This window comes from Osmerus mordax, chromosome 28, assembly GCF_038355195.1.
Source record: "Osmerus mordax isolate fOsmMor3 chromosome 28, fOsmMor3.pri, whole genome shotgun sequence".
Classification (NCBI taxonomy): Eukaryota; Metazoa; Chordata; class Actinopteri; order Osmeriformes; family Osmeridae; genus Osmerus; species Osmerus mordax.
In genome coordinates, this window is record NC_090077.1 from 6,593,903 (window position 1) to 6,619,509 (window position 25,607).

The 25,607-nt window shown below is 48.3% G+C and overlaps 1 protein-coding gene across 2 annotated transcripts in view; it reads left to right on the plus strand.

Annotated features, from left to right (window-relative positions):
• pde4d (phosphodiesterase 4D, cAMP-specific) overlaps positions 1–25,607 on the plus strand; it is a 107,450-nt gene that overhangs the window by 44,709 nt on the left and 37,134 nt on the right. The window contains exon 1 of one of the 2 annotated variants that reach the window (XM_067230993.1): positions 12,902–13,806. The exons of the other annotated variant lie outside the window; for it this stretch is intronic. Coding sequence (XP_067087094.1) covers positions 13,721–13,806 — 86 coding nt within the window. The 5' untranslated portion in view covers positions 12,902–13,720. Of the gene's footprint in view, positions 1–12,901; positions 13,807–25,607 lie in introns of those variants that run through there. 2 annotated transcript variants of the gene reach the window in all.

A 25,607-nucleotide genomic window follows, 5' to 3' on the forward strand; every position in this document is an offset into this window, starting at 1 on the left:
AGCCTGTAAAAGACCTCGACCAGAGGTGGGAATCATTACATTTACATTTAGCAGACGCTCTTATCCAGAGCAACTTACAGTAAGTACAGGGACATTCTCCCCGAGGCAAGTAGGGTGAAGTGCCTTGCCCAAGGACACAACGTCATTTTTGGCACAGCCGGGAATCGAACCAGCGACCTTCGGATTACTATCCCGATTCCCTAACCACTCAGCCACCTGACTCCCAGGACCAGGACCACAGATGGTTTTCCTGGTCTTCTTGGAGCGAGAAAAGAAGCTACACCGACGACTCTGGGTGTGTTCCTCATCTGGGTCACATCTCCACAGACTATCTCCCTCACTTTCACGTCTGCTTTTCCTCAGACTAGAGGGCAGTTCTGATCCATTATGGGTCGACGCGTGTCTATTTGCGTTGCAGAGAGCAAGGCCGGTTCTCCTGTTCTCTCTGATGACCAGAGGGATCCTGGTGCAGACTGTGACCTCACCCTGGTGCCCCCGACTGTTCCAAAGACTCACGTTTTTAAAAGCTTTTATTTGGTCAATCTGTAAAGTTTTCCCATTTGAATGGTTTGGGGCATTCCATTTTGGAATTCACGGAAAAAGTCTGGTTGTTTGTGATTCGTTTCTCTGCAACGAAACACACTTTTTAGTTCAAATGAAAAAGTATACAGTATAAAGTTTTGATCATCTAAAAGTCTAAAAAAAGGGATGACCTTACTTGATGTTGCACCCTTTGTCAGTTATAAGCCTTCTTTGTCATGCTATGACCAGATGTTCTGTACTTTCTCGGCAGAATGCCTGTGGCTGCCATTGTAGAATTACCGAAAGCTTCACTTGCTCCTGAAGCACAGAGAAGGTCCCCCTACGAGCATTACTGCTCAAAGCTCCTTTTAATGATCTCGAATACCTGCTTGACGCATTTGTTTTGAAGTGCTCCGCTAGGCTGCGAGGGCCCTTCCTCTGCTCACTGGAGCTTTGTGCTGGTGCTAGCTTGCTGCGTAGCCACATGCGTCTGTGGCGTGGCGGGGTGCCAGCGACAGGGTGCGCTGGCGTTGCTGCCCGGGCTGGGCTCTGACGTAGGTTAGGGAGCCCGGGGGGGATCGAGAGAATGTGTGTGTGTGGATATTGTGTGGCGTGTGCGTGTTGGTACATACCACACATGCATGCGTGCAACGGATGCGAGCAACGGATGCGCAAGTGCGTGTGTGTTCATGAGTGTGCGTGTGTATGTGTGTACAGTATGAGCGTGCGCGTTTATGAGTGTGTGTGTACCGTATGAGCGTGCGTGTGTTTGCGCGTGTGTGTGTGTGTGTGTGTACAGTATGCGTGTGTGCTGCAAGCTTAGGGCAGGCTGCCTGAATTGGGTGCGGGCTGCAGCATGGGGCTGCGGAGGGTGGGAACACGGGCGGGAGAGGGTTCCCGGTCGGTGCCAGAGTCACGGGGAATAAGCTTGCCAGAGCTCTGGGCTCTTCTCTCTGTTTGTTGCGGAGCTTAAGTTCTTAACGGAGCTCTGCAGTGAGGTGAGGCTCCGAACCTGCATTGCCCCCCCCCCCCCCCCCCTCGCCCCTCTTTTTCTTCTCTCCCTCTCTTTTCGCTCCTTCTCACTCCATCTCTACAGCATGACGTACTGGACAGCATGTGGGAGAAGGGGTCTCCGAACGGTCTTTAATCTTGTTTCGAAAACGACAACAAATCTTATCGTGTAACTCCACCGGTTTTTTTTTTCGCGATGATTTGCGTCATACGCAAGCATGTACAGAATCACAATCAGAATCGGAATTGGTGTTTATTCGCCATGAACGTTTGCACAAACAAGGAATTTACTTTGGCAGGAGAGCCTACCTAGGCAGCCATTTTCGGCGCCAACACACACACAAACAGCCAGTGAGTAAGCAAATCCCTGTAGTCTGTCTGTGGGATTTGAGTGAGAAACACACACCTGTTTTCCCCGCGCTGTAACGAACCAATCGGCTGCCCTCGCCCTGAGGCCGGGGGTTATGACCCTCTGATGTCATCCCTCTGATGCTGTGGGGGACAACAACCTCAGAAAGTAGCGCCACCTCTTCCTCTGAACACCCTAAATCTCAGCCTAACGTCGACTCAACAGGACACCAATGGACCCGTCATATCCTTTTACAGTCTTATATATATATATATCTTATTATATATAAGGAAGGTGCATTCAGTATTAATGGGCATTGAGACTCTTTATCAGTCCCCAAGCAGAGATGAATGCTTTTGTTGCTATGGCCCATTAGAATAATACACAGCTTCTTGGCAGTGATTTTCTGGAACAAATTCCCTGTCATCTCCTGGTGAGGGATGAGCGACTCAGGAAGCGAAGCACACTGTGTTTAAAAAGACGATCTCTGCTCGTGAACATCACCATCGACAGGTTCCGACTGGTCTTATTAGGCTGTGGTGGCGCAGAGCGCTTTGTTTAAAATTCCAGACCACCTTTTGGTAATCGTTGTCAATTTGGGGCGGCCATTTTGGCCTTTTGTGAAGTATGCTGACAGCCTCGAGTTGAAAATTGTTTCAGCTGAGTTGTGGCAACAGATTGTGAGCTCAATTCCAGGTTTTCGGATGGAATGAAGATAACAAATTAAGGAAGGATAAAGACAAGACGACAGGAAGAGGGAACGGTAGAGGAAGCTTGGATCAAAAGGCCTAGAGAGAAGGGTAGAGCGGGGAGTCAGATGGCTGAGCGGTGAGGGAGTCGGCCAGTAATCTGAAGGTTGCCAAGTTCGATTCCCGGCCGTGCAAAATGACGTTGTGTCCTTGGGCAAGGCACTTCACCCTACTTGCTTCGGGGGGAATGTCCCTGTACTTACTGTAAGTCGCTCTGGATAAGAGCGTCTGCTAAATGACTAAATGTAATGTAGATGCAGGGAAAGAGGGGAAGATAGCACAGTTATCTCAGGCCTCTGCAGTGCATCAATAACATATCTCAACATGTATCTATTACCAGTGTGTGTGTTCATGGCCTTAACAGCTGTGCTAGGATGATGTAGAGGTCACATACTGTGTTGGTCTATTGCTTGTTTAGGGCAAATTACATCTGATTACAGCCAAAGGCCTGTCCTGATAACCCCCTTTTCTCTCTCTACCACCCCCTCTTCTCTCTACGTCCCCTCTTCCCTCTCTCGCCCACCTTCTCTACTTCCCCTCTCCCCCTCCCCCATGTTTTTTTCTCTTTCATTCTCTTTCTAGGTAAGTGGTTCTACACAAGAGGTTTTCTTAGTACCTGAAGCTTCAGAAGGTAAAGATGTTTTTCTCCTGTGTCACCACGGATATAGATGGTAGTCCATATCTGGCTCTTTATTCTGGATCATTATGGGCTATGCCACTTCTTGGCTGATAGGAAGCTATGGAAATGACACAACCTTCAGAACCTCAGTATAAGGATTTCGTATTTTGACGTTGTGCCCCTTTCTAGTCACAAGCACTCACTAAAAGTGTACTTTGCGCTGAGTGTCTGTACATGTTTGTGTACGTGTGTGTGTGCATTGGGTGTGTGTGTTCGATTTAGGGGATCACGATGGATAAGACATACAGTGCAACCGACCAGGTTTGGACACGGCATTGAAGTCTATCTGTTGATCTCTCCGTTTATCAGAGACTGGACACATGACCTTCCCTCCATTAATCCCTCAGACGGACACTCTCAGCCAATAGCGTGGCGGCGTTCGGAAGTGGATCTCTTCATCTGATCCAATGTATGGGTTCAGAGAGGTGGTTCTGATTATCTCTGGGGTTATTGATTATGTGTGTTGGGCCTTCGCTAGGATACGCTCTACCTGGTGGGAGGAATGCAGATGCCCTCTCTGCACCTCATCAATCGATCGCTTTAAAACTGTTTGTTTCTTGTACGGGGCGGTTTGTGTGTGTGTGCGTGTGACTACCTGCACGCACTTAGAGTAAATACAACCCATCTATTAAAATGGATTGAAGGAGTGGGAAGACCTGTTTGAAAGAAAGGGAGAGCGAGAGAGAGAGAGGGATGAGAGCTTGAGAGAGAGAGAGAGAGAGAGAGAGAGAGAGAGAGAGAGAGAGAGAGAGAGAGAGAGAGAGGGAGAGAGAGCTTGAGAGAGAAAGGGAGAGCGTGAGAGAGCGTGAGAGAGCGTGAGAGAGAGAGAGAGAGAGAGAGAGAGAGAGAGAGAGAGAGAGAGAGAGAGAGAGGGGAGAGAGAGCGTGAGAGAGAGAGAGAGAGAGAGAGAGAGAGAGAGAGGGAGAGAGAGAGAGAGAGAGAGAGAGAGGAGAGAGAGAGAGAGAGAGGACAGCAAACAGTAGGTGGCAAGAGCAGTGAGTTGCAGTCGAGTGAACAGGAACCGTTCGTTCTCAGCGTCTCTTTGCAAATGCAATCGAATTGCTCTCTAACGAACGTCAGGTTCTTTCAAACCGTCATCTGAACTAGCTGTAACTCCGGGTCAGATCCCCCCCTGGGAAGCGTCATCGGAGATGCAACCCTCGCCCTGTTCATTCCCAGTGGGCCCAATGTCTGGCTGCGCCTTCTGAAGGGTCCCATCTCCCCAGTTCCCCCGCTACGGCGTGAGAAACGAATTCCCCACCTCTCGGTCTCGTACGGCGCAGGTTCGTGACGGACGCGCGTGAGCTCTGCCCCTCCCCCCGCAGATCCCGCCGGCGAGAGCACACGCGTGCCATTGGCCACGTCGAGGGGGCCGGTGCGTCATTCGGCCATTCGGGACACTCGCACACACGCACACACTCCCCTCTTTATCGGTGTGCGCGGGTGCGTGTTTACTGCACCACAGCGCAGCCCATATCCGCTTGTAAATATCCAGTCAGGTCTCCTTTTCAGTCTTTGTCCGCCCCCCCCCCCCCCTATCCTCTGAGACTGCAGTACACATCCACAGGGGGATAGATTCATGGTACGTACCAAACGCTCCCTCTCCATCTCCACTGGGAATACACGCGCCTTTTATTCTGGTAGTAGCCTCTTAGCGGTGTTCAGAGCGGTCTGGATGGGATTGGGTCTGCAGGCCGTACCAAGGGATTTCAAACTGGGAGGTTTTCTGTGTCCTGGTGTGCTTTCGAAATGTGCCCGAACATATGGGATTTCCGTTGTGTGCGTGGCGCCGTTTGTGCATTTAACCCTCCATCCATTCCTGCCTGTTCATGGGATATCAAGGGGGACTTAAACCTATGTCGTTCAGGGCGAATATTGTTTTCCAGGACGTTCAGTCTTGGCGAATTCGTTTTTTCTCATTTCCTCCACACATCCCTGCATACCTCTACCCTTTCCTCCCTCCCTCCCCAATGGTCGAGGCCCCCTGGGCTAATGACTCCCGCTCGGGTTCATCTGTGGGTGAGCTCCAGTGACACCAGCGTGGCCTCCGCCCACATCCACAGCCAAGGGTCATCTTCAGTTCAACAATGCATTCTTTTTTCATTCATGCAGCTTTCCACTGCATTCTTCACCTTGGCATGCGTTTGACAGTGTTTTCGAGAATTATCCTTCACTGAAGAGCCATGGTCTGATGCACTGTGCACATTTCACTGAATGGAAATGAGGGAGGTCGAGTTGAGTTTAAAAAGGACGAGGAAGCCCGGTTCAGTCATCTAGGTGGTAACAAGCCAGCAGTGGCTCCACTTAGCGCCTATCAGAGAATCTTTACAGGTCATAAAACACCTCCAGTTTTCTCTCCGCACTCAGTTATTCTCAGATAGGGGTCCTATAAAACATTTAGTCTTGGCCGTCTGCGTTCTCTCTGCTCTCTCCTTTCTCACGCCTTCTCTTTTCTCTACCTCCCGCTCCACCTGTCCTCCGCGCTCTTGTCTCTCCCTCTCTCTCTCTCCCTTCTTCCTTACATTTTACATTTAGTCATTTAGCAGACGCTCTTATCCAGAGCGACTTACAGTAAGTACAGGGACATTCCTCCCGAAGCAAGTAGGGTGAAGTGCCTTGCCCAAGGACACAATGTCAGTTGGCACGGCTGGGAGTCGAACTGGCAACCTTCAGATTACGAGCCCGACTCCCTCACCGCTCAGCCATCTGACTCCCTCGTTCATTTCCTCTCTCTCCCCTTCCCCCATTTCCCGTCATCAGCATCAGGTCCCCTTTGTTCTTTCAGCTCTCTATTATTCCCTAGTCCTCTCCCCGTCCTCCCCTCGCCATCCTTCACCTTTACCCCAGCCCCCCCCAGCCTCATCCCCCTCTCTCCCCCGTCTCTCTCTCTCTCTTCTCCACCTCCGTCCCCTAGCTCGTCCCCTCCACCGCCTCTTTCCTGACATCTGTCAGAAGACTTTAATGACCAGTCTCTTTCCTCTCCCGTTTGAAACCCACGTGACACTGGTTCTTTTTGGGGGTTTTTCGTTTTTTTGAAAGAGAGAAAGACAACTTATTGGTTTCAACCAGATGACTTGATTTCGAGAGCCTGTAATAGTTGATCTTGTGTCTAGCTGGAGTGTCTGACTGGAGTGTCGCTGATGGTGGGAGGTCTCCAGTGGTTCTGGGAGTGTCTGGACTCTCCTGAGTTAACCGGTTCAGTCAGTCTGGGAGAAGTAGCTATGAGGGGGGTGAAGCCAAGTCCAACCCTGACTTTTAAATGTCAGCTTAGCTGTGACGACACACTGGCCTGCCCTGTTCCCGTAGGTCTGTCACTTCCACTTTGAATCCACCTACTGTCACCTTCAGACACACACAAACACACACACACCACAAATACACATGCATTTCTATACGACCGCACACACACAAAAAACATGCGTTCTCACAGAGAGAACATACGCTCGCACACACAAACACAAATGATGATTAAAAAAAAAATTTAATCAAGATAAGTACACCCCTAAAACAAACTGTATTAAGTGAAACAGAAAAACTGTCTAACGATTATTGCACACACAGTGCCTGCGTCTAAAATATATATCGTAGTCGTTCCCTAAGTTTGCAGATGTAATGTTAAACCAGAAACAGCATTTGTAGATTGAATAATTCTATGGTCTGACTCTCTTCACCTAACCTGTAATTACTTTAACAGTTTAATGCCGCCCAAGTTGCTCTCACTCTCTTACACCTTTGCCATTTTTATAATTCATGCCCCTTAATGGAATTTGTGAGCGTGAGAGGAACTTTGGATGAGAAATGTGTTGTGAAATGAATTGCCATTATGCAAATAGTTCTCAGACATGAGTCATTCATTATATTATTCACCCTGGCCTTATTCTGAAATAGAGACCCTCAGCCAGCCATATCCGCTGCTTAGATCAGTTTACACCCCCCCCCCCCCTCCCCCCCCCCACACACACACACACACACACCACTTGCCCGTCTGCCTGTTTGCTTGTCTCAGCAGCACAGAGAGGCAGCAGAGACTGAGAAAGAGAAGGTTTTATTTTGTTTAAAACCGTTCAGTTGTACGGCATCTTTCATACATCTTCTGTAGATATGTTTTTTTCTGTCCAGGTTTCGCCACATAAATAATAAACCGAGGGACAGTGAAATAAATGTTCACATTTTATGAATTCAAAAAATAGATATATTCTTTTGAGACAGTAAAAACTGGATTATAGCAAAGTCAACCATAACACATAGAAGCAACATATCGTCATAAAATTCCCACCATTTAACTTGGCCTTGTTCCCTAGCCTCATTTGTACTAACCTGTGGTCAATTGGGCTTATCATCCCCCTGATGGTCAGTATATCACTTACAGTCATTTGTGGGCTGGTCTGATATCTGGGTCTGCATGGATCGTCTACTCAGACCTTAATTACTGCCCCACTGGAGGTTAGGGAGAGGTCACACTGTAGTCTGCCTGCCAGGCAGCATTAATCAACCCCAGACAGAGCGAGGTGATCCAGACACAGCCCCTGGAGCAGCTCAGGGGGAACCAAGCGAGCCCAGAGACTGCCATAATGACACAACAGTGGTGCAATGCAGGAGAAGTCTATTTTTGGATGAGAGTATTGAAGCAGGCACGACCGGCAGCCATGGAGGGGGCTCAGAGGATGGGGGGGGGGGGGGGGGTAGGAGAGAGAGAGAGAGAGAGAGAGAGAGAGAGAGAGAGAGAGAGAGAGAGAGAGAGAGAGAGAGAGGGATGGTGGGAAGAGAAGGAAAGGCCTGAGCCTTAGGGACTGAGGGTGGAGTGGGAGGGATAGTGCAGACTGGATAGTCAGGGATGGAAGGGTGTTTGAGGTGAGGTGTGTGAGTGGAGCTGCAGTGTGTAGGCGAGAGCATCGTCTGTCAGCAAGCTTGGTGGTCTTGAGGGATCCACCAAGCAGGAAGTTAACCAGCCATTCCAGGGGCGTAGGTTTGTTTTCAGATGTGGGTAGGACAATTTTCTATAATAACTGAGGATGCAACCATTAAATATGATTTTCTTAATTAAGAGTGTGTACGTGTGTGTGTGGGGGGGGGGGGGGGGGGGGGGGGGATTTGCCATTTTCAAAAAATGGGTGGGACATTTGATACATACCCACCTATATATAATGAAAACCTATACACCTAAGCCAATCCACATCAGTTTTGTCTGGTACCCAACTGGTAACCAGCTGATATTAGAGTTGAACACAACCAACTGCTTTTAACAGCAGCCAACCACAAAGCTGTGCACCATTCATAACAGTAAACTTACTGAATATACATGTTAGTACATGTGACCACAAAAGCTCACACCAGTCATAGTACTGGTAGCATGATTACTAGTCAGCCAGTCGACCAGACAATCAAGCATCACACTTAACCGTCATTCAGTCCCTCAGTTTGTGATCATCCAGACAACCACCCACCCAGTCAGTCAGTCAGTCAGAAAGTCAGTCAGTCAGACAGTCCTACAGTGGACTCCTGCTCTCCAGGCCTGGTATATTGCATAGTAGTAAGTGACTTAAACACCCCAATCGATACAGGGGAACCTATTTATGAACTGATTATAAACTGGGCATCAACTCTTGACCTTCTTAACCAGCTGAACTATGTGTAAAGGCGAACTGGCAGCCATTGATGGTGATGATCATGCATATGAAACTTTCCAGTCTCTTTCAAGCCCCTTAGGAGGCTTGAAAATCTAAAGTGGAATGAGTCTCTTGTTGATCTGCACTACATATTTCTGGCATTAGATAACATTTGAGTAATAGGACACTCAGGAATTCCTTGGATTTTCTGAACAGTCCTTGAAACCACTAAATCCCCTAGGTGATCCATGTATCCAATCACAGGGCTATAATCTGATAGGGAAACGAGTTGACCTTTTCTCAAATGCCATCTCATCACTGGCTGTGAATGACAAGAGGGACTGGTGCACCCCTGGCATTTCCAAGGCGACAGGTTGACGGACAGTTTGCTCAGATAGCCCACCTCCTCCTCGGACTCCATCTCTCTCTGTCTCCGGGGTCTGACGGAGGATGCAGGTAGTGTGTGTGTGTGTGTGTGTGTGTGTGTGGGGCGTGTGTGCGTATAACTGCGAGTATCTGAGCGTGTCCCTATGCACGTGTTTTCATTTCCATCTCTGGAGGAAAAGTTGAATGCAAAACTCTTGCTATCATAGAAATATAACCAATAAATACTGTGATATAATGATATTGTAATTATTGATAGGGATTCACATGTGCAAATGGTAAATCCCTCAATGTCTCCCACACGTCTCTGAGGATGACGGACGTTGATGTGACAATGCCTTACCCCTCCACCTCCCATCACCCCCCCCCCCCCCCACACACACACACACACAGACAGAGAAACACACACACTACCTACAACCCCACCCCCTCACATACACACCACCCATCAACCACATCCCCATCAACCTCCCGCCTCCCCTCAGACCCATACACACACCACCTATGCCCCCCCCCCCCTAAATCCCCCCCCCCCCCCACACTCACAAACACACACATATACACACACACCACCCATCACCCCCCACCAACACACACAAATGCACACCGCCACCACCCCTCATCAACCCCCCCACCACACACACAAACACACACACCACCACCCACCTCCCCCATCCCCTATCACTGACAGGCTGTGATATAGATACCCACCAGTCAGTATCTGGTTTCAGCTACCGCCCTCTATAGGGTTTTACATGTCAGTCCAGAGCAAGTAATACTGTTTCCTACCATTCTCCAGAGCAATCGATCTACAGGTAAATGAAGAAAAGTACTTTGCTAAATGTCAGCATGCATGAAATCGATAGCCACTTCGCAGCACTGCATAACCCTGGCAACCGCCTGGTGCTCTGGTCCACATGAATCCATAATGATTCCTGTTCCTGCCTTACTGGGTCCACTGGTCCAATGAAAGAGGTGCTGTTGAACAAAATTGGATTTGACGGTTCAGGGAATGAAGATGTGATTGCAGTTTTATTAAGATCTGTTTCTCTAGAGCGGATGTGATGGGGTAGAAGTAGGTTCTTTTTTGAATTATTATGGCCAGAACTAGGAGGGTTTGGGATCCGGAAACGTCATTTCTGCTTTTTGTTTGCTGTTGCTACCCTTTTATTTATTTCTCTCTTCGTTCCCTCCTTGCTGTGGACACGTGTGCATCCATCCACAGCCTCTTCCACATCCTCGGTTTCTCTCCTTTCTTTCTCCGTCTCTCCACAGTCTATCTTTCTCTCGTTCTCTCTCTCGTTCTCTCTCTGTCTCTCCCCTTCTCTGTCATTTTCTGTGTCACTCCCTCTTTTTCTCTTACTCTCTCTCTTTCTCTATCTCTCTTTCGGTCTTCCCTTTCTTTCGGTCTCTATTCCTGCCCCCCTTTCTCTTTCCCCTGCCTGGATAATGGTGCACGTACCCAACCCCCCCCCCCCCCACCCCATGCGCCGCGGTGGTGCTGTGTGTTCCTCTGTGACCATCCCCTATCTCCTCCCCGCTCCCTCTGTGACAGCAAGCAGGATGAGTAGTGACAGCCCTGCTCACTAGAGCACGAGAACAGCCCTAGACACTGGGACCAGCCTTATATAACACACACACACAGACATAGGCACACACACACACACACGGGCACACACAAGCATAGACACGCACGCATGCCCAAATGTACACACGGACAGACACATTTCTCGCATGCACGCACACCCGAACGCGCATGCAGACAATTTTTACTGTGGGCCGGACCCACCACCAATTTACAGACAGAGATGGTAAAGATTGGTTCATCCCAGAGTGTGTGTGTGTGTGTGTATGTCTCGTGTGTGTATGCGTTGTGTCTGCATGCCCGGGTGTGTGTACATCTACAATCCTTCTGAGTAATTACAGTACGTTCTTTACAGAACCTCGAGTATCGCTTTATCTGTACTCTGGGGAAGATAATTACAATGCAATGGCACTGCCCAATTTAACCCCTAACCACCTTCCCATCCTACCACCCACAAGCCTGAGCTGCTTAGCCACCCCTCCACCCCCTTCACCCTCCGCCCTGCCCATCCCTGGTCCTATCGGGGGGGAGGGGGGGGGTGGCGGTGAGGGGGTTTGACTCTTGGCAGGAGTTGAGAGGCTGCTGACGTGCTTGCGTGGCAGGATGTGTGTAAGAGGCAGGACTGGATCCTGTTTTTCAGAGCGCAGCGGTTGGAGCTCGGCCAAGGTGATGGTTTTTACTGGGAACACGCACGCATAGAAAGCGGGGGGGGGGAAAAAGCAGTAAATACGGCGCTATAAATGCGACCACGCACACCCTTATGAACGCGCACACCCGTGCGCACAGACAGACGCACGCGCAAGCATTGAGGCGAGCGCGTGCACACACTCGGTCATGCGTGTGCGCGCTACGTGAATATTATGATTCCCGCGCCGTGTGTTTTTTCATCACGTAAGCACGGGGGTTACTTTGTCCTGAAAGAGCGGTGTTGTTAGGAGTCCAGGGCAGGCCGTACCAGGACGTTTCGAATCAGTTTGTTTGTAAATCAGGTGTGCCTCTGCTCACAGGCAGTGGTTAACACATCACTGGAGTTCTGCATGACCGGCACTGTCTGAAGAATGGTCTGCATTACAAAGGGCTGGATGTCGGCTGACGTGATAACATCCTGCGTGACCTATGTTCCTGATGTTCCCTGTGAAAGAACATACCTAAGGAGCCCCCCCGCACCCCCCGCATGCTAGAACGCCCACACACAAGAGCACGTACACACACACGCACACATACCGAACACGAGCAACGTGAGCCGCAGTCCGATCTTTTATGGTTCAGTTGCGTGCCTGCAGAGAGAAAGAGAGAGAGAGGGAGGGAGAGGGGGACATAGAGAGAGAGAGACAGAGACAGAGAGAGAGAGAGAGTAAAAAGAGAGGGAAAGAAAGAGAGAGCCAGGAGCTGGGGGAGATTGACAAACAGGACCATTCTACAGTAGTACTAATATCAATGGAAATGCCAAATAATAGAATATAGTTTGCACACAAAGAAGGGGACATGTTGCTGAAGGAGAGCAGAGAGAGGAGCAGGGAGGATGTGAGGTAGACGGCGGGGGGTGGGGGCGGGGGCCGGGGGGAGCCGGGGGGGTTAGAGAGAGAGATGGGAAGGGAGAATTAGCCACATGTTTGTTTTCCACGGCTTATTCAGGAAATAACTGCTGTCAGCGCTCGCACAGACACATGTACACACAGAAATACACACAAAGTATAGCAGGAATTGTTTTTTTATACTTTGATTATTTATTCGAGGTTTAAATATGCTGCTAGGGAAGAAGAGCGAGACCGAAGAATTCAAATGTGCGTTTTTATAAACTTCAAACTTGAACTTGAAACAATACAAAGCGCACTCGCACACAGGCACGCAAAGGAACACTGGAAAACCTTGGTTGGCTGCTTATATGTCCGTCAGCGTTCTTCCCTGCCTTCCTTCTCGCTGCCCTCCCTTCCCCCTGCTTTCTCCCTCTTCCCCGTCTTCAGTTCTCCGGGCTGAATGAAGTCGAGCCGTGTGTGCTAAGAGGATCAATAGACTTAGCACGCTGTGCATATGCAGGCTCTTTACAGGGTCAGGACATCCAACTGACACCGGGAGAGGGAGGGAGAGAGAGTCCGAGAGAGACACAGAGAGAGGAACTGTAAGCGGAGAGCGCTGCCCTCTTTTTTTTCCCCCTCTCTTTTTTCCGTCCTCCCTGGGGAGATTGTGGGGGACAGGCGGCCGAGACAGAACGCAACAACGAGAGAACGGAAGAGAGCAAAGGAGCGAGAGACAGAGAGAGAGAGCAAGAGAGAGAGAGAGAGAGAGAGAGAAAGAGAAAGAGAAAGAGAGAGAGCGAGAGGGAGTGCTTGTAACATGCCCTGCTATGCCGGGTGTTGACTGCTGCCTCCCCGACCGGCGTTCCCGGCTGTCAGGAAAAGGAATGTTTTCCAGAGGAACGATTCCCTGAGACGCTTTACCATGAGGATGTGGGACAGCGATATTCAATCTGCCACGGAAGAATACCTCAGAAAACACAGCAGCAGGGGCCGGCCAGCGCGTTCCACTTCCTATCTCTCCTTCTCGACCGAAGCAGTTCAAGACGCTCGGATGACCGTGCGTGCAAGCGCGCTGTACATGTAAACAGTGGACAGACAGGCATGGCAGTAGCGGCAGGATGGTGTGAGAGGACCCAGCTGCTCTGAAGAGGAACCACAGCATGGTTCCGCCAGGACCCAGTGTGTTGACCTGGGACACGTCGCTGGGTGTGGGGGGTTCACAAAGCGTGTAGCGAGAGCGCTTAGCGACAGACAGGGAGAGCTAAAGAGAGGCGAGCGCTGAAGGCGAAAGGTGAGCAGGTTCTCCCTGCGCCAGGCGATGAAACCTGGCCACTGTCCCGCTGCCAGGGAGAGGACCATGATGCACCTGAGAAACTACCCTATCAGGAGGCATTCCTGGATCTGGTGAGTGGTGTGGGCATGTGTGTGTGTGTTTGTGTGTAGGAAAGTTGGGGCTGAATTATCTAGGTATGTCAAGATGGCTGCTTGTGGGTTGTTGGGTTGACTAATGTGAGTAACAGAGTGTGTATTTCTGTCAGAGCAGCCATTCCAGTTCATTTCAATACGTAGAATCCTGCTTGTGTTTTAGATACGCTGCTCCATTTGAGTGTGTTCCTCTCTCACTGTGGCCACTCTTTAGTGGCATTTTATGTAGGCCTTTGGCACTTGTGTGAGGGAGTGTCTTTGTGATCCTAGCATATCCTGAGTGATTGCGTGTGCAGCTGTCCAAGTGTTTTCACATGTGCGTGTTTCGCGTGCGCAAACCTGTTTGTGCGTGTGTGTGTTGCAGCCCATTTGAGCCCACTTTATCCTAGCCTTGCCTAGCCTAGACTAGCTCTACCCAGCCTAGCTCAGTTCTGCTCAGGGAGATTTATTGTTTAATAGTGCCGGACATTTCCAGACGTTTTCTCACACAATAAAGGCCTACGGTGATCTGCGAACCAGCGAATAAATGACAGGAACATCAGGCTGGAGAATGCTCCTAAAGTTAGACCAGCGGGACCTGTATTTTTCTCAGACAGGCAAATGAAGTTCCAGTTCTGGTTACAACACTACTGCAGTAGGCCGTAGTAGTATTGACATACACAGGACAGACAGACATGCAGTGATCCTTCCAGACTCTCCTCTCTCTTCCTTCTCGGATCTTCCCCCTCTCCTTCCCTCCCCTAACTTGACCAGATAAAGTGAGCCGTGACTGAAGTGTCTGCAGGGTGAGTTGAAATGTCAGCCTGGCTGAGGCGCATGCTGTAGCCCACGCTGAGCTGGGCACAGAGCTTGCTCTGGTTCATGGGCATGTTCGGCCAGCTGAGCTGCTTCAGCCGTCACGAGTAAGCCCTGGCCGAGGCCCACACTGCCGTTTAGACTGTGGCGTTTACAAAGGCCTCCACGTCGACGGTCGGACCGTGGAGATCCATTGTTTGATTAATCAGAATTCAATTAGTGGGGAGGGGACGGAGTCATGGGACCCTGGCCTTTACTGCAAACAAGGTTGAACCTGAGGCCGAGGTTGGGGTTGCGGTTGGGGCTGGGGGTGAGGATGGGCTGGTACAGAGGTAGAGGCTGGGGATGAGGCTAAGGCTGAAGGGCTACAAGGGCAACAGCTGAGCTCTCCACAGAGAAGGGAATACATGGGCCTGTCTTTGGAGGGAACGGCCATGCGGAATGTTCCTTGCTAATCCACTGGTAGCTGCATAAACAGAAACACACCAAAACATCTCTCTCTTTCTCTTGCTATTCTATCAACACAGTAGGGGATTATACACGCACGTGCACCCACACATATACACACACATGTGTATATGTGTGGGGACACTCTCTCAAATGTGTATTTATTCTGGCTTATCATTTTGCCCCCAGTAATGATGGTGCAATACACAGAGTAAGCAAAATACATTGAGAGTCTGTTCACTTCATTACTGTGGTGTACATTGGGGTAATAATGTACAATGTGTGATCTTTTAATAGATATTTGGATCATATGGTCATGATGAAAGCTTATATTGTTTTGCCACAGTAGAGTACGGTAGAATTGATCTAATCAGTAGCTTTGTTTTCATGGTTCTGTCTTAGCAGTTTTGGGGTTGGATAGGGCCAATACATTGACGATGTTGAGACGAGTTGTCAACACAGTGACGCTTGTCAGAGCACAACTCTCATTTATGAGAGATTCAGACAAGCGGAGCTGTCAGAACCTATCTGTGTTCCAGTTGCTTGTGGCTGAGGGTGGATTTCCTACAGCTCCCATCGTGTGTGTGTGTGTGAGTCTGGGTGTAGGTGGACACTGACAAGCCTTCAGATGGCTCTGTATTATTCATCGTTCCTTGATAATGGACTTTCAGCTTCCTCTCTGTCTCAGACACTCCCTGGAGTATGTACCATTACACGCACACGCACGCACACGACCAAACACAAATCAGACGGTCACTTTGAAATCTTTGGAAATAAAAAAAGATATAGCGCCGCCTGGCCCCTGCCACCTTACCTGCGTTGTTGGGTTTGTGGCTGGCATTGATACGGTGCAAGGATATGACGGCGAGGAGCCGTCGCTGCGAGCGTCCTCATTGATTGTCCGCAGAAGGACGCGGCCCTGAAGGGGCTGTCTACCTCCCAGGCAGAAGAGGAAGACGAGCGGCTTCCTGCCCGAGTTACACGATCCCAGTCCTCCTCGGCCCGGATGCACAGCGCAGCACACTGTCACGACGCCACTGTCACGGGCGCGCTGCTACACAGACACACGGACAGACACACACACGCGCGCGCGCGATATATATACACACAGTCAGGAGATGACAGTTTACTTTGAGTCTCCTCCATGACAAAGAGCCGAACTCGTCCTTGTAACCAGCGGTTGTCGAGCGCAGTACGAGATTGGAGGACGACAACGTCAAACGTAAAAGGTTCGTTGGGAGCTACCGACCAAAGAGCGTGGCGGGGCTCATATTGTGTAAACATCCAGTTGATTTGTCACCCATGCGCATGACATCTCATATTGTCGGTGTACACGTTCACAGATGACCTAACTCCAGGCGCCAGTGATATTTCCTCACCTGCCACACAGAGACTTGATGTGACCCATTGACACAATGAACAGCACTGCAACATCCCCTTGGATAAAGCTTCGATAGCTTTGACAAACGTCCCCTTGATTGGCTTGGTGATGGGCCATGGCTCTATGGGAAACGGTGGGGACTGTCATGGGCAGGGCAGGATACACTGGAGTGATTTCATACGGCGGGCCTTAAGCTGGTGCCCAGCCGTATGAATCAAGGCCGGATCTATGAGGTAAACCCAGTGGGCCTGGTTCTCAGGGGGGTGATTTATACAGAGACGGATCCAGGTGAGATCGTCAGGGTCTTTTCTCTGTCTCTCTCTCTCGCTGTCTCTCTCGCTCTCTCTCTCTCTGTCTCTCTGTCTCTCTCTCTGTCTCTCTCTCTCTTTCTATCTCTCCTTGATAAGATAGAGGTGGTCTGTGTTCCAGTGCCATTGATTCCAAGGCAGGTTCAACTATACCCAAACTTAAATTACTTTGCCGCTCCCTGGGTTACTTCCCAGGGACCTGGAGGTAGAGGTTTGAAAATGGGCTTTTTGGAGATGGAGGAGGGCTGCTGCCAGAATCTTAGCCTCCGTGAGACAAAGTCATCACTCACACACTCACACACACAGGCCCTGCGGTGACCGTGTGTGTGTTAGTTTGTGTGTGTGTGTGTGTGAGAGAGAAAGAGAGAGAGAGAGAGAAGAGAGCGTGTGAGAGATAGAGAATGTGTGTGTTCGGCTTTCCCTCTCTCCTGCGGCATTCATCTCTGTCACACCGATGTCCTGCTTGTGACGCACACACCCTTATCAAGGGTGGTCTCTATTCTGGGTGTTTCGCTACATACACACACAGCATGACATGGAACTGTACTTCTACTGATAGAGCCCTCGACCAAACACACTCTGGAGCACAGCACTGAATTTGAAATCAGCGTACACCAGCCCATTCTGCATTAGGAAAGTTATACCTGCTGCTTTTTTCTGCTATTCCAACCACCCTGCCAACCTATTGTTTACCAAGCGTTTGCTCTATGTGTAGGTTCTTTTGTATTGCGTTGTTTTGCCGGTCTAGTTATGTTGACAGGATTGTGGGCTATCCAAAAAGACAATTTGAGCGGCACATGTTCTCTCTTCTTCATCCTGTGAGTCAGTCCTTCATGGCTGGCACCAGCACACACACCAGATGTGAGGCTCCTTCGACATCTCCCCACCTCCTTCTCTCACATCCCCTCTCCCTTTCTCTCTCTCTCCCTCTCTTAGTCCCTCACTCTCTCTCTCTCTCTCTCTCTCTTTCTCTCTCTCGCTTTCACACTGTCCTCTCTCTCTCTCGTTCTCTCTTTGTCCCTCTCTCTCTTTCACGCTGTCCTCTCTCTCTCGTTCTCTCTTTGTCCCTCACTCTCTTCCGGGGATGAGAAGGAAAGGAGGGGGGGGGAGGGGAGGGGGGGGGGAGGAGAAGAGAGTAGAGGAAAGGGCAGGAGAGGCGTAAGGAGAGGAGAGAAGGCTGGATGAGAGGAGATCCGTTTAATCTGCAGTGAAGACGCAAGGAATCTCTCGCTCAAACACATAGGCGTTTCTCATGCCGGCAGTTATGGAGGGTTTCTCTTGGCTTGGTCTTCAACATGAATGAGAAGAGCTCTCTTCGTTTTTTCCTTCTGGCATACCGCACACAGACCACACCATACCATAGGCAGAGTGTGATCCATTTTCGGAGCAGTGCGCAGAGTGCTGTTTCAATGTCGATCATTTCACCAGTGTCTCACTATGATGCATTGCACCGTCTTTCAGAGGACGACCACTGCCTTGTCCCGAGATGTACATGATCTCAGATTGCTCTTGAATATCCATTTATTTTCATTCATTTCAGTCGGGTTATATTTGTCTCTTGCTCTGTCTCTTCTTGTATCTCTCTCTCTCTCTGTTTCTCTGTCTCTCTCTCTCTCTCTCTCTCTCACACACACACACACACACACAGACACGCACGCACACACACACATTCGTTCCCTCCCCCTACGGTAGCAGCTGGAAGATGGAACATTCAATCTTCTCTGTGTCTCCGGAACAGAAGCGACAAGACAGGCAGATCAATAAGAATGCTACGTGCACTTCACTGCTGTCAGAGGTGGTTGGGGGGAGGGGGGGGGGGGGGGGGGGGGGGGGGGGGGGCTTTTGGATGGGGAGGCTGAGTCTGGGGCCGGTCTGGGGCTTGGCTGGATGGGGCGGGGCGGGGCCCCAGGGCTGGTGCTATGTGATTCCGGCGCTGGATTTGGTGAGTTTTCTCTCAGTTGGTCTCTCTCAGCGAGCTAGCATCTAACTCTCCTGTGCGACGCACCAGTAAACATTTCGAGTCTTTGAGTACGGTGTGGTCGTGTGTTTTATGTGTGTGTGTGCAGTGTGTGCGTGTGTGCTTACTGTACAGTTCTTCACTATTAGACACAAACAATGTCTCGGGCAAGCCAGATCGTATCACGCCAAGCCTTTCCTGAGGTGACTGACCGGTCGTGCGAAGTAACGCCACAGGCAGAAAACAAATGCCTCTAACTCGACAAAAAGATGCAGTCTTGTTCCAGAGCAGCAGGTCTCAGAGGGGGTCCTGACCCCTGGTTGTGTACGATACGGAAAGAGACCCAAGGCTAGGTGAGTCATAACAGATAGATTAAGTTGAGAGCTGGAGAAATTTGCTCCAGACTGGCTGGTAGTTCCTGTGATGTCAACAAGGTCCGAAGGTCAGAACTCAGATGCTCTTTTCAAACACAGTACTTTACAGTAGATGCACTTGATTTGTTTCACCCCTGGTTCTGTACTTCAGGACCAGGGGTGAACAGGAGACACAATGTTGGAATGCTTTTTTCGGGGCAATATTTCTGTGAAAAGTTGTACCCCAATTTACCCATTGTGGAACACTGTTTTTGAACAGATATCTTGCTCCTTTTCCGGCTTGTTTGAGTGATTTTATGTAATTGTGCAATTTAAAATCCATACCCAATAGATTGACTATTTTAGGTGGGCTATAGCCAGCGCCGCAACTTGACTAGAACCTTTATTTACAGGCTAGCTGACCATTCACTCAAAGAGCAGGGCAATCTGGAGTCTTGGACATAGTGTAGCTCTTTACCTGTAGATGACCTTGAATAACTTGTTTATGAGATGACAGGACCGCATTTACTATGGCTGTGATGACGGCAATGGGTATCAGTAGTTTTCTGAGAGCTTATTATGGCTTATTCTAGGAGAGAGAGTTCCCCATTACACACACACACACACACACATACACACACAAGCGCACACCATGTAGGCAGGGTTTACTAATATAAAAATTCCAGCTAATCCGTACTGGGGAATCTACCAGACGGTTAATTACAGATACACAAAGACACACACACACGCAGCAACAAACTCACACATAAATGATAGTAACTTTTACCAATGTTAACGTATTGCGTTTAGAGTTTATTCAAATTTTATATAGTGATATAGTACTGTGTGTGTGTGTGTGTGTGTGTGTGTGTGTGTGTGTGACATCATTGGATGTGTTGTAATATTCTCCACAGACAGAGGGGCAGGAACAGGCTAATGATGAGGATGATGTTCTACTGACACCCGGCTCTGCTGATGACAGTATTATTATGGCCGTCATAGTGATGCTCAAGGTCCACCCCCTATGGACGTTGGACAGATAGATTTACCTGGATAATCTCTGGAGAGGGAATCCTCGACCGGTGGCACCCCCCAACACGCACACAGACACACGCACACACACACCGACACAGTGTTCTACCGCCTCATCCACTCACTTAGTAACACCACTCCATGATGATGTCACTGAGGTTTTAAACTGGGATTACTGTGACATCACTGGACCAGGGTCCAGACTAAACCTATTAGCAATACCATGTGCTGCCTCTGCAGTGTGCATATGTGTGTGTGCATGTGTACATAAATCTCTATTTCAATTCCACCAATCTACTGCGAACAAGGCTTGTGCGTGCGTGCGTGTGCGCGTGTGTGTGTACAGTAGTTGAGTTTCAGATGATCTATGGAGCACTTAAAGCTGCTTTGAGATATCAAAGCACAACAGTGATACCAGGAGGCTCTCAACACAACCACAGCACTCTGACCCATAGGATGGAAGAGAAAGCTGGGAGATCGGTCTGCATGTCAAAAGAACAAACTCAGGAATAGCTGGTTTAACCACACAACAGCGTACTAGTAATCATCTTTTGAGACACTGGATTAGACGCAACAAGGACGTGGTTTTGAAGCTGTCCATGGTGACACCTCGCATCAAGACTTCTAAACACAGATCTTCCTTGTCTCAGTCCCCAAAATATCATTGTGAATCCCGACTAATTCTGCGGGATCAACACATAGCCTGTGTCAACATGACGGTCATAAGCCTGGCCCACTCAGCCCTAAATCCAATCCCACGTCACCTACTGGTGTAAACCGTTAAGGGTTTAGTTGATGGGGGACAAGATGTTTGTCCCACTGTATCAATAGGGCATTGGGTTAAGTGGTGAAGCCCCTGTTGCATTTTAGTGGATACATTTAGACATTTAGCAGACGCTCTTCAAATCAAATCAAATTTATTTGTATAGCCCTTTTTACACGCAAGCATGTCACAGAGGGCTTCACATACGCCCATAGAACTGCCCCTCAACCAACCTAAACCCTCAAGGAAGACAAGGAAAAACTCCCAAAAAACTCTCAACAGGAGAAAGAAAATGGAAGAAACCTTGGGAGGAGCAATTCAGAGAGGGATCCCCTCCTCCAGAGACGGTTGGTGAGAGAGAGGAGCAGAACACAGACTAAACATAGTCATACAGTGTCGATGGGTTTTGAAACACCAAAATCCATTGTTCAACTTTATAGATGTAGGACAGGACCGGGAGACTCGCGACCAGGTCCAGCGTTGGCTGACCGACGACCAGGCAGGTGCTGACAACTCAAACCCCCCACACCACAAGGGATGTGTGTGGGGGGGGGACAGAGAGAGGAGAGCAGGGATTAGAGAATGCCAGGAGCAGCTAACAGTTACAGTCATTATAATAATAAGAATGAGATCCCCACCGGTCAAGTGTGGACTGGTGCAGCAATTTAACAGAGCAAAAAAGTGGAATTTGATGCAACCCCACACACCAAGACAGCGACAGCCCCCCTCGTTTGGAACATGAAATCTGTTCCAGGGGAAGAGAACTCTAAAGTAAGTTAAACTTATAGAATAAGGATGGAAACAACCCGTCCCCCGTTGCCTCCAACTAGTAACATACTTACCTTTAACAGTCGTAGAATTGACTAAACAATAACGTTTTTAACCTAATTTTAAATGTCGAAACAGTATCAGACTCCTTAATTGAGACGGGTAATTTGTTCCAGAGAAGAGGTGCTCTATATGAGAACACCCTACCTCCAGCTGTTTTTTTCTTAATTTTGGGAACCACCAGATAGCCGGCATCTTGAGATCTAAGTGTCCTTGCGGGGCAATAGGGTGCAAGGAGACCGGATATGTACAGTGGTGCCAATCCATGCAGAGATTTGTAGGTTAGTAGTAGAACTTTGAAGTCAGCTCTGGCTTGGATAGGGAGCCAGTGTAGAGAGACAAGAGTAGATGTTATGTGATCAAACTTTCTTGTTCTGGTCAATAGTCTAGCAGCAGCATTTTGCACCCGCTGTAAATTTTTTAGGTGGGTAATTGGGAGGCCAGAGAACAACACATTGCAATAGTCCAATCGGGACGTAACAAATGCATGTATTAGTTTTTCGACATCATCCTTTGAGAGAGATTTTCGTATTTTGGCAATATTAAGTAGATGGAAAAATGCAGTTCTGGTAATTTGCTTAATATGGTACTCAAACGAAAGGTCTGGGTCCATTGTGACTCCTAAATTTTTTACTAGCTGGCTTTGAGAGACTTTGACGCCATCTAGGTCTAAGGTCAGATTGGAAAAATTCAACCTAGAAACACATTTTTCCATAGCATTTGGAAATTCTCCAGACTTTATAGACATATATAGCTGAGTATCATCTGCATAACAGTGAAAATTTACCCCAGAGCTTCTAATTATGTTTCCTAAAGGCAGCATATAGAGTGAAAATAACAGAGGGCCTAAAACTGAGACGAAATCCAGACAGGAGAGGTTCATAAAGCTGATTTGAGGAGAGGTGCTCAGTGAGCTGTTGTGCCACAGCCTTCTCTAAAATTTTGGAGAGAAATGGCAAATTTGAAATTGGCCTGTAGTTGCTAAGACAACCTGGATCCAGATTTGTTTTTTTAAGAAGGGGCTTAATAATAGCTTGTTTGAAATCGTTGGGGACTTGGCCAATTACAATAGATTCATTAATAATACTAAGCATGGGTGGTCCAATAATAGGGAGAAGTTCCCTACAGAGTTTGGCAGGGAGGGGGTCGAGAAGGCAGCTAGTGGGTTTCGAGGAGTCTATCAGCTCGATGAACGCTTCCATAGAAATAGGGTTAAAGTGAGTGAGAGCCTCAACATGCAGCATGCTTGGTATAGGGGAAAGTTCAGTGTTGATGGCCACTCCTCCAGGACTAGTCTGTAGTTTGTCCCTTATTGCATAGATTTTTGGTCAAAGAAATCTAAGAAATCATTGGGAGAGAAATCTGAACTAACACAGAGTGTACTTTTCTTAGTGAGATTTGCAACAGTATCAAATAGGAACGTAGTGTTGTATTTGTTCTTACTAATCAACCTAGAGAAATATTCTGATCTGGACCTGATGAGGACTTGCTTGTACTCCATTAGGCTGTCCTTCCAGGCCAGGCGGAAAACCTCCAATTTAGTGGTACGCCACTTATGTTCTAGTTTTCTAGTGGACCTCTTAAGAGTGCGGGTTTCCTCTGAATACCATGGAGCTTCTTGTCCTTTCTTTTCCTTGGTTTGAGAGGGGCAACAGAGTCTAGGGATAGCTGAAGAACCAAATTCAGATCCCTCGTTTTAGTATTTAATGATTTATTTGGGACGTCAAGGACTTCTAGTGCAGCGGGTAGAATATTAGCCAGTTCCAGAGCTGTGTTTGGGGTTATGCAGCGGCTAGTAGAAATATTCTTAGTGCCTCCAAGGGTCTGGCAGAGGTCCATTTTGAAGGTGACCAGGCAATGGTCTGATAATATAGGATTGTGGGGGTGGACAATGACGTCACTAATCTTGATTCCCCGCGTGAGAACTAAATCCAATGTATGCGAGTGAAGATGGGTAGGTTTGGAAACCACCTGAGTGAGACCAGTGGAATACATTAGAGCAGTAAATGCCTTACTTAAAGGATCTTTTGGGTCATCCACATGAATGTTAAAATCACCCATAATCAAGACGTTATCAGTATATGTCACAAGATCAGCACTAATATCTGCAAATTCCTCCAGGAAGAGGGAATACGGGCCGGGGGGCCGGTATAGAGTAACTATACAAAATGAGGGAGGGGGGCCAGGAGTAGTACCATTATTCCTTTTTAAAATAGTTGGTGGTTTCATGCAAATTATTTCAAATGATTTAAAGGTATTTACAGATTTTAGGCTGAGGTTGAAGCTAGCTTTATATATCATAGCAACACCACCACCTTTCTTTGATACACGAGGGATGTGAGAGTACGCAAAATCCGGAGGCGATGCTTCATTCATGCTCTTATCCAGAGCGACTTAGCACGGCTGGGAATCGAACTGGCAACCTTCAGATTACTAGCCCGACTCCCTCACCGCTCAGCCATCTGACTCCCTATAGTATAGTTTAGTGTACTGTTGTAGAAGTAGTCTTTCTTTTTTGACTCCGTTATGTTGCTGGATTTGGGATTACCCATCCGCAGATGATGCACGGCATGGGCCCCGACAACAATGACTCAAGTTAATGACTATTTTCTGAAGGATCTTCTCATGTGCAACAGGTAGGGGAGGAGATAGCAAAATTCACAGGAAGCGATATGAGATTTGCAGGTTTTATACAGTACACCGCGATGCATCAGCCTAAGTCTGCCTCGCTCTCTCAGTTAGTGAAAGTGGCCCTTGTATCCTTGCAGTGGGCACGTTGGCATACCGTGTGCATCAGTGACTCTGAGAGGCAGGCTGATAGCTGGTCCATCCAGCTAAGATATAGAGTACATCTGGCATGAATAATACACTGCTGTCGTGACTAGTTAGGTCAGAATCCTTTCTTCTACTTCAGAGTGAAAGTCCATTTTTAAAAATGCCTGTCCTGACTAAATGAGTTGAAAGATATCTATGTTGACAAAATGAATGGAAAGATATCAAGGTTTGAATTTGACAGGGAATTTATATTTTGGGTTCACACAAAGATATATATATATATATATATATATATATATATATATAGCCCACTAGCTAGACGAGACTAAGGCAAGGGGCATTCTTTTTTCCATTAAAACTGCTTATTAAACCTGCGGCCGTCTCCTAGCAACTGAAGCCTGATTGGCTATCAGGACCTACCTGCCCTTCCGAATGCTGCCATTTCGCCATGGAAACGAGTCTACAAACATGCGCATGAAGGAAGGATGGAGAGCTCGGAAGATAAAGAGGAACTGACTGAAAGGATCTGGTCACCACGACAACCAGGGTGCTCGTCCCAGGCTCCGACACGCAGTTCTCCAGTTTGGCTATTTCAGACCCCAAAGTCCCTTTAAGACACCTCTTAAAGGGCCAGGGACACATTCACAAATTTACGTTGTGGGCTATTAATTATTATTACAAAAGTCTGAGAAGGCACTGTGAGAGGTTTGTAAATGTTTAAAAGGACTAGTTATAGGCTGAGAAAGCAAGATCAATGTTGCCATCCATTTACCCCTGGAACGTTCCTTAATACCAAGTCTCACTTGTGTAATAACTTAATGCTTAAAATACAATTTAAGTACAATAAAGTGTAGCTGCATAGCTGTACCTATGTAGCTACTTTGACTATAACGTTGTCACTCCAGTTATTTGATTTTATTAAATGGTAGTAAATGACATCATTCTTAGAAGTTTCCCTCCTATAAACAGCACACGCAACATACAACCTATTGAAAATCCCACCACTACAGTATACGCTCTACAGCATCAAGAAATCACTGGGGTTTTGTTTTTGGTGCAATGTGGTATCCTGATGTGCAACATGCAGAAGGACCCGTTCTCTTCTGAGCAGGTGTGTAAGGACATGTGATCAGGCCCTCAC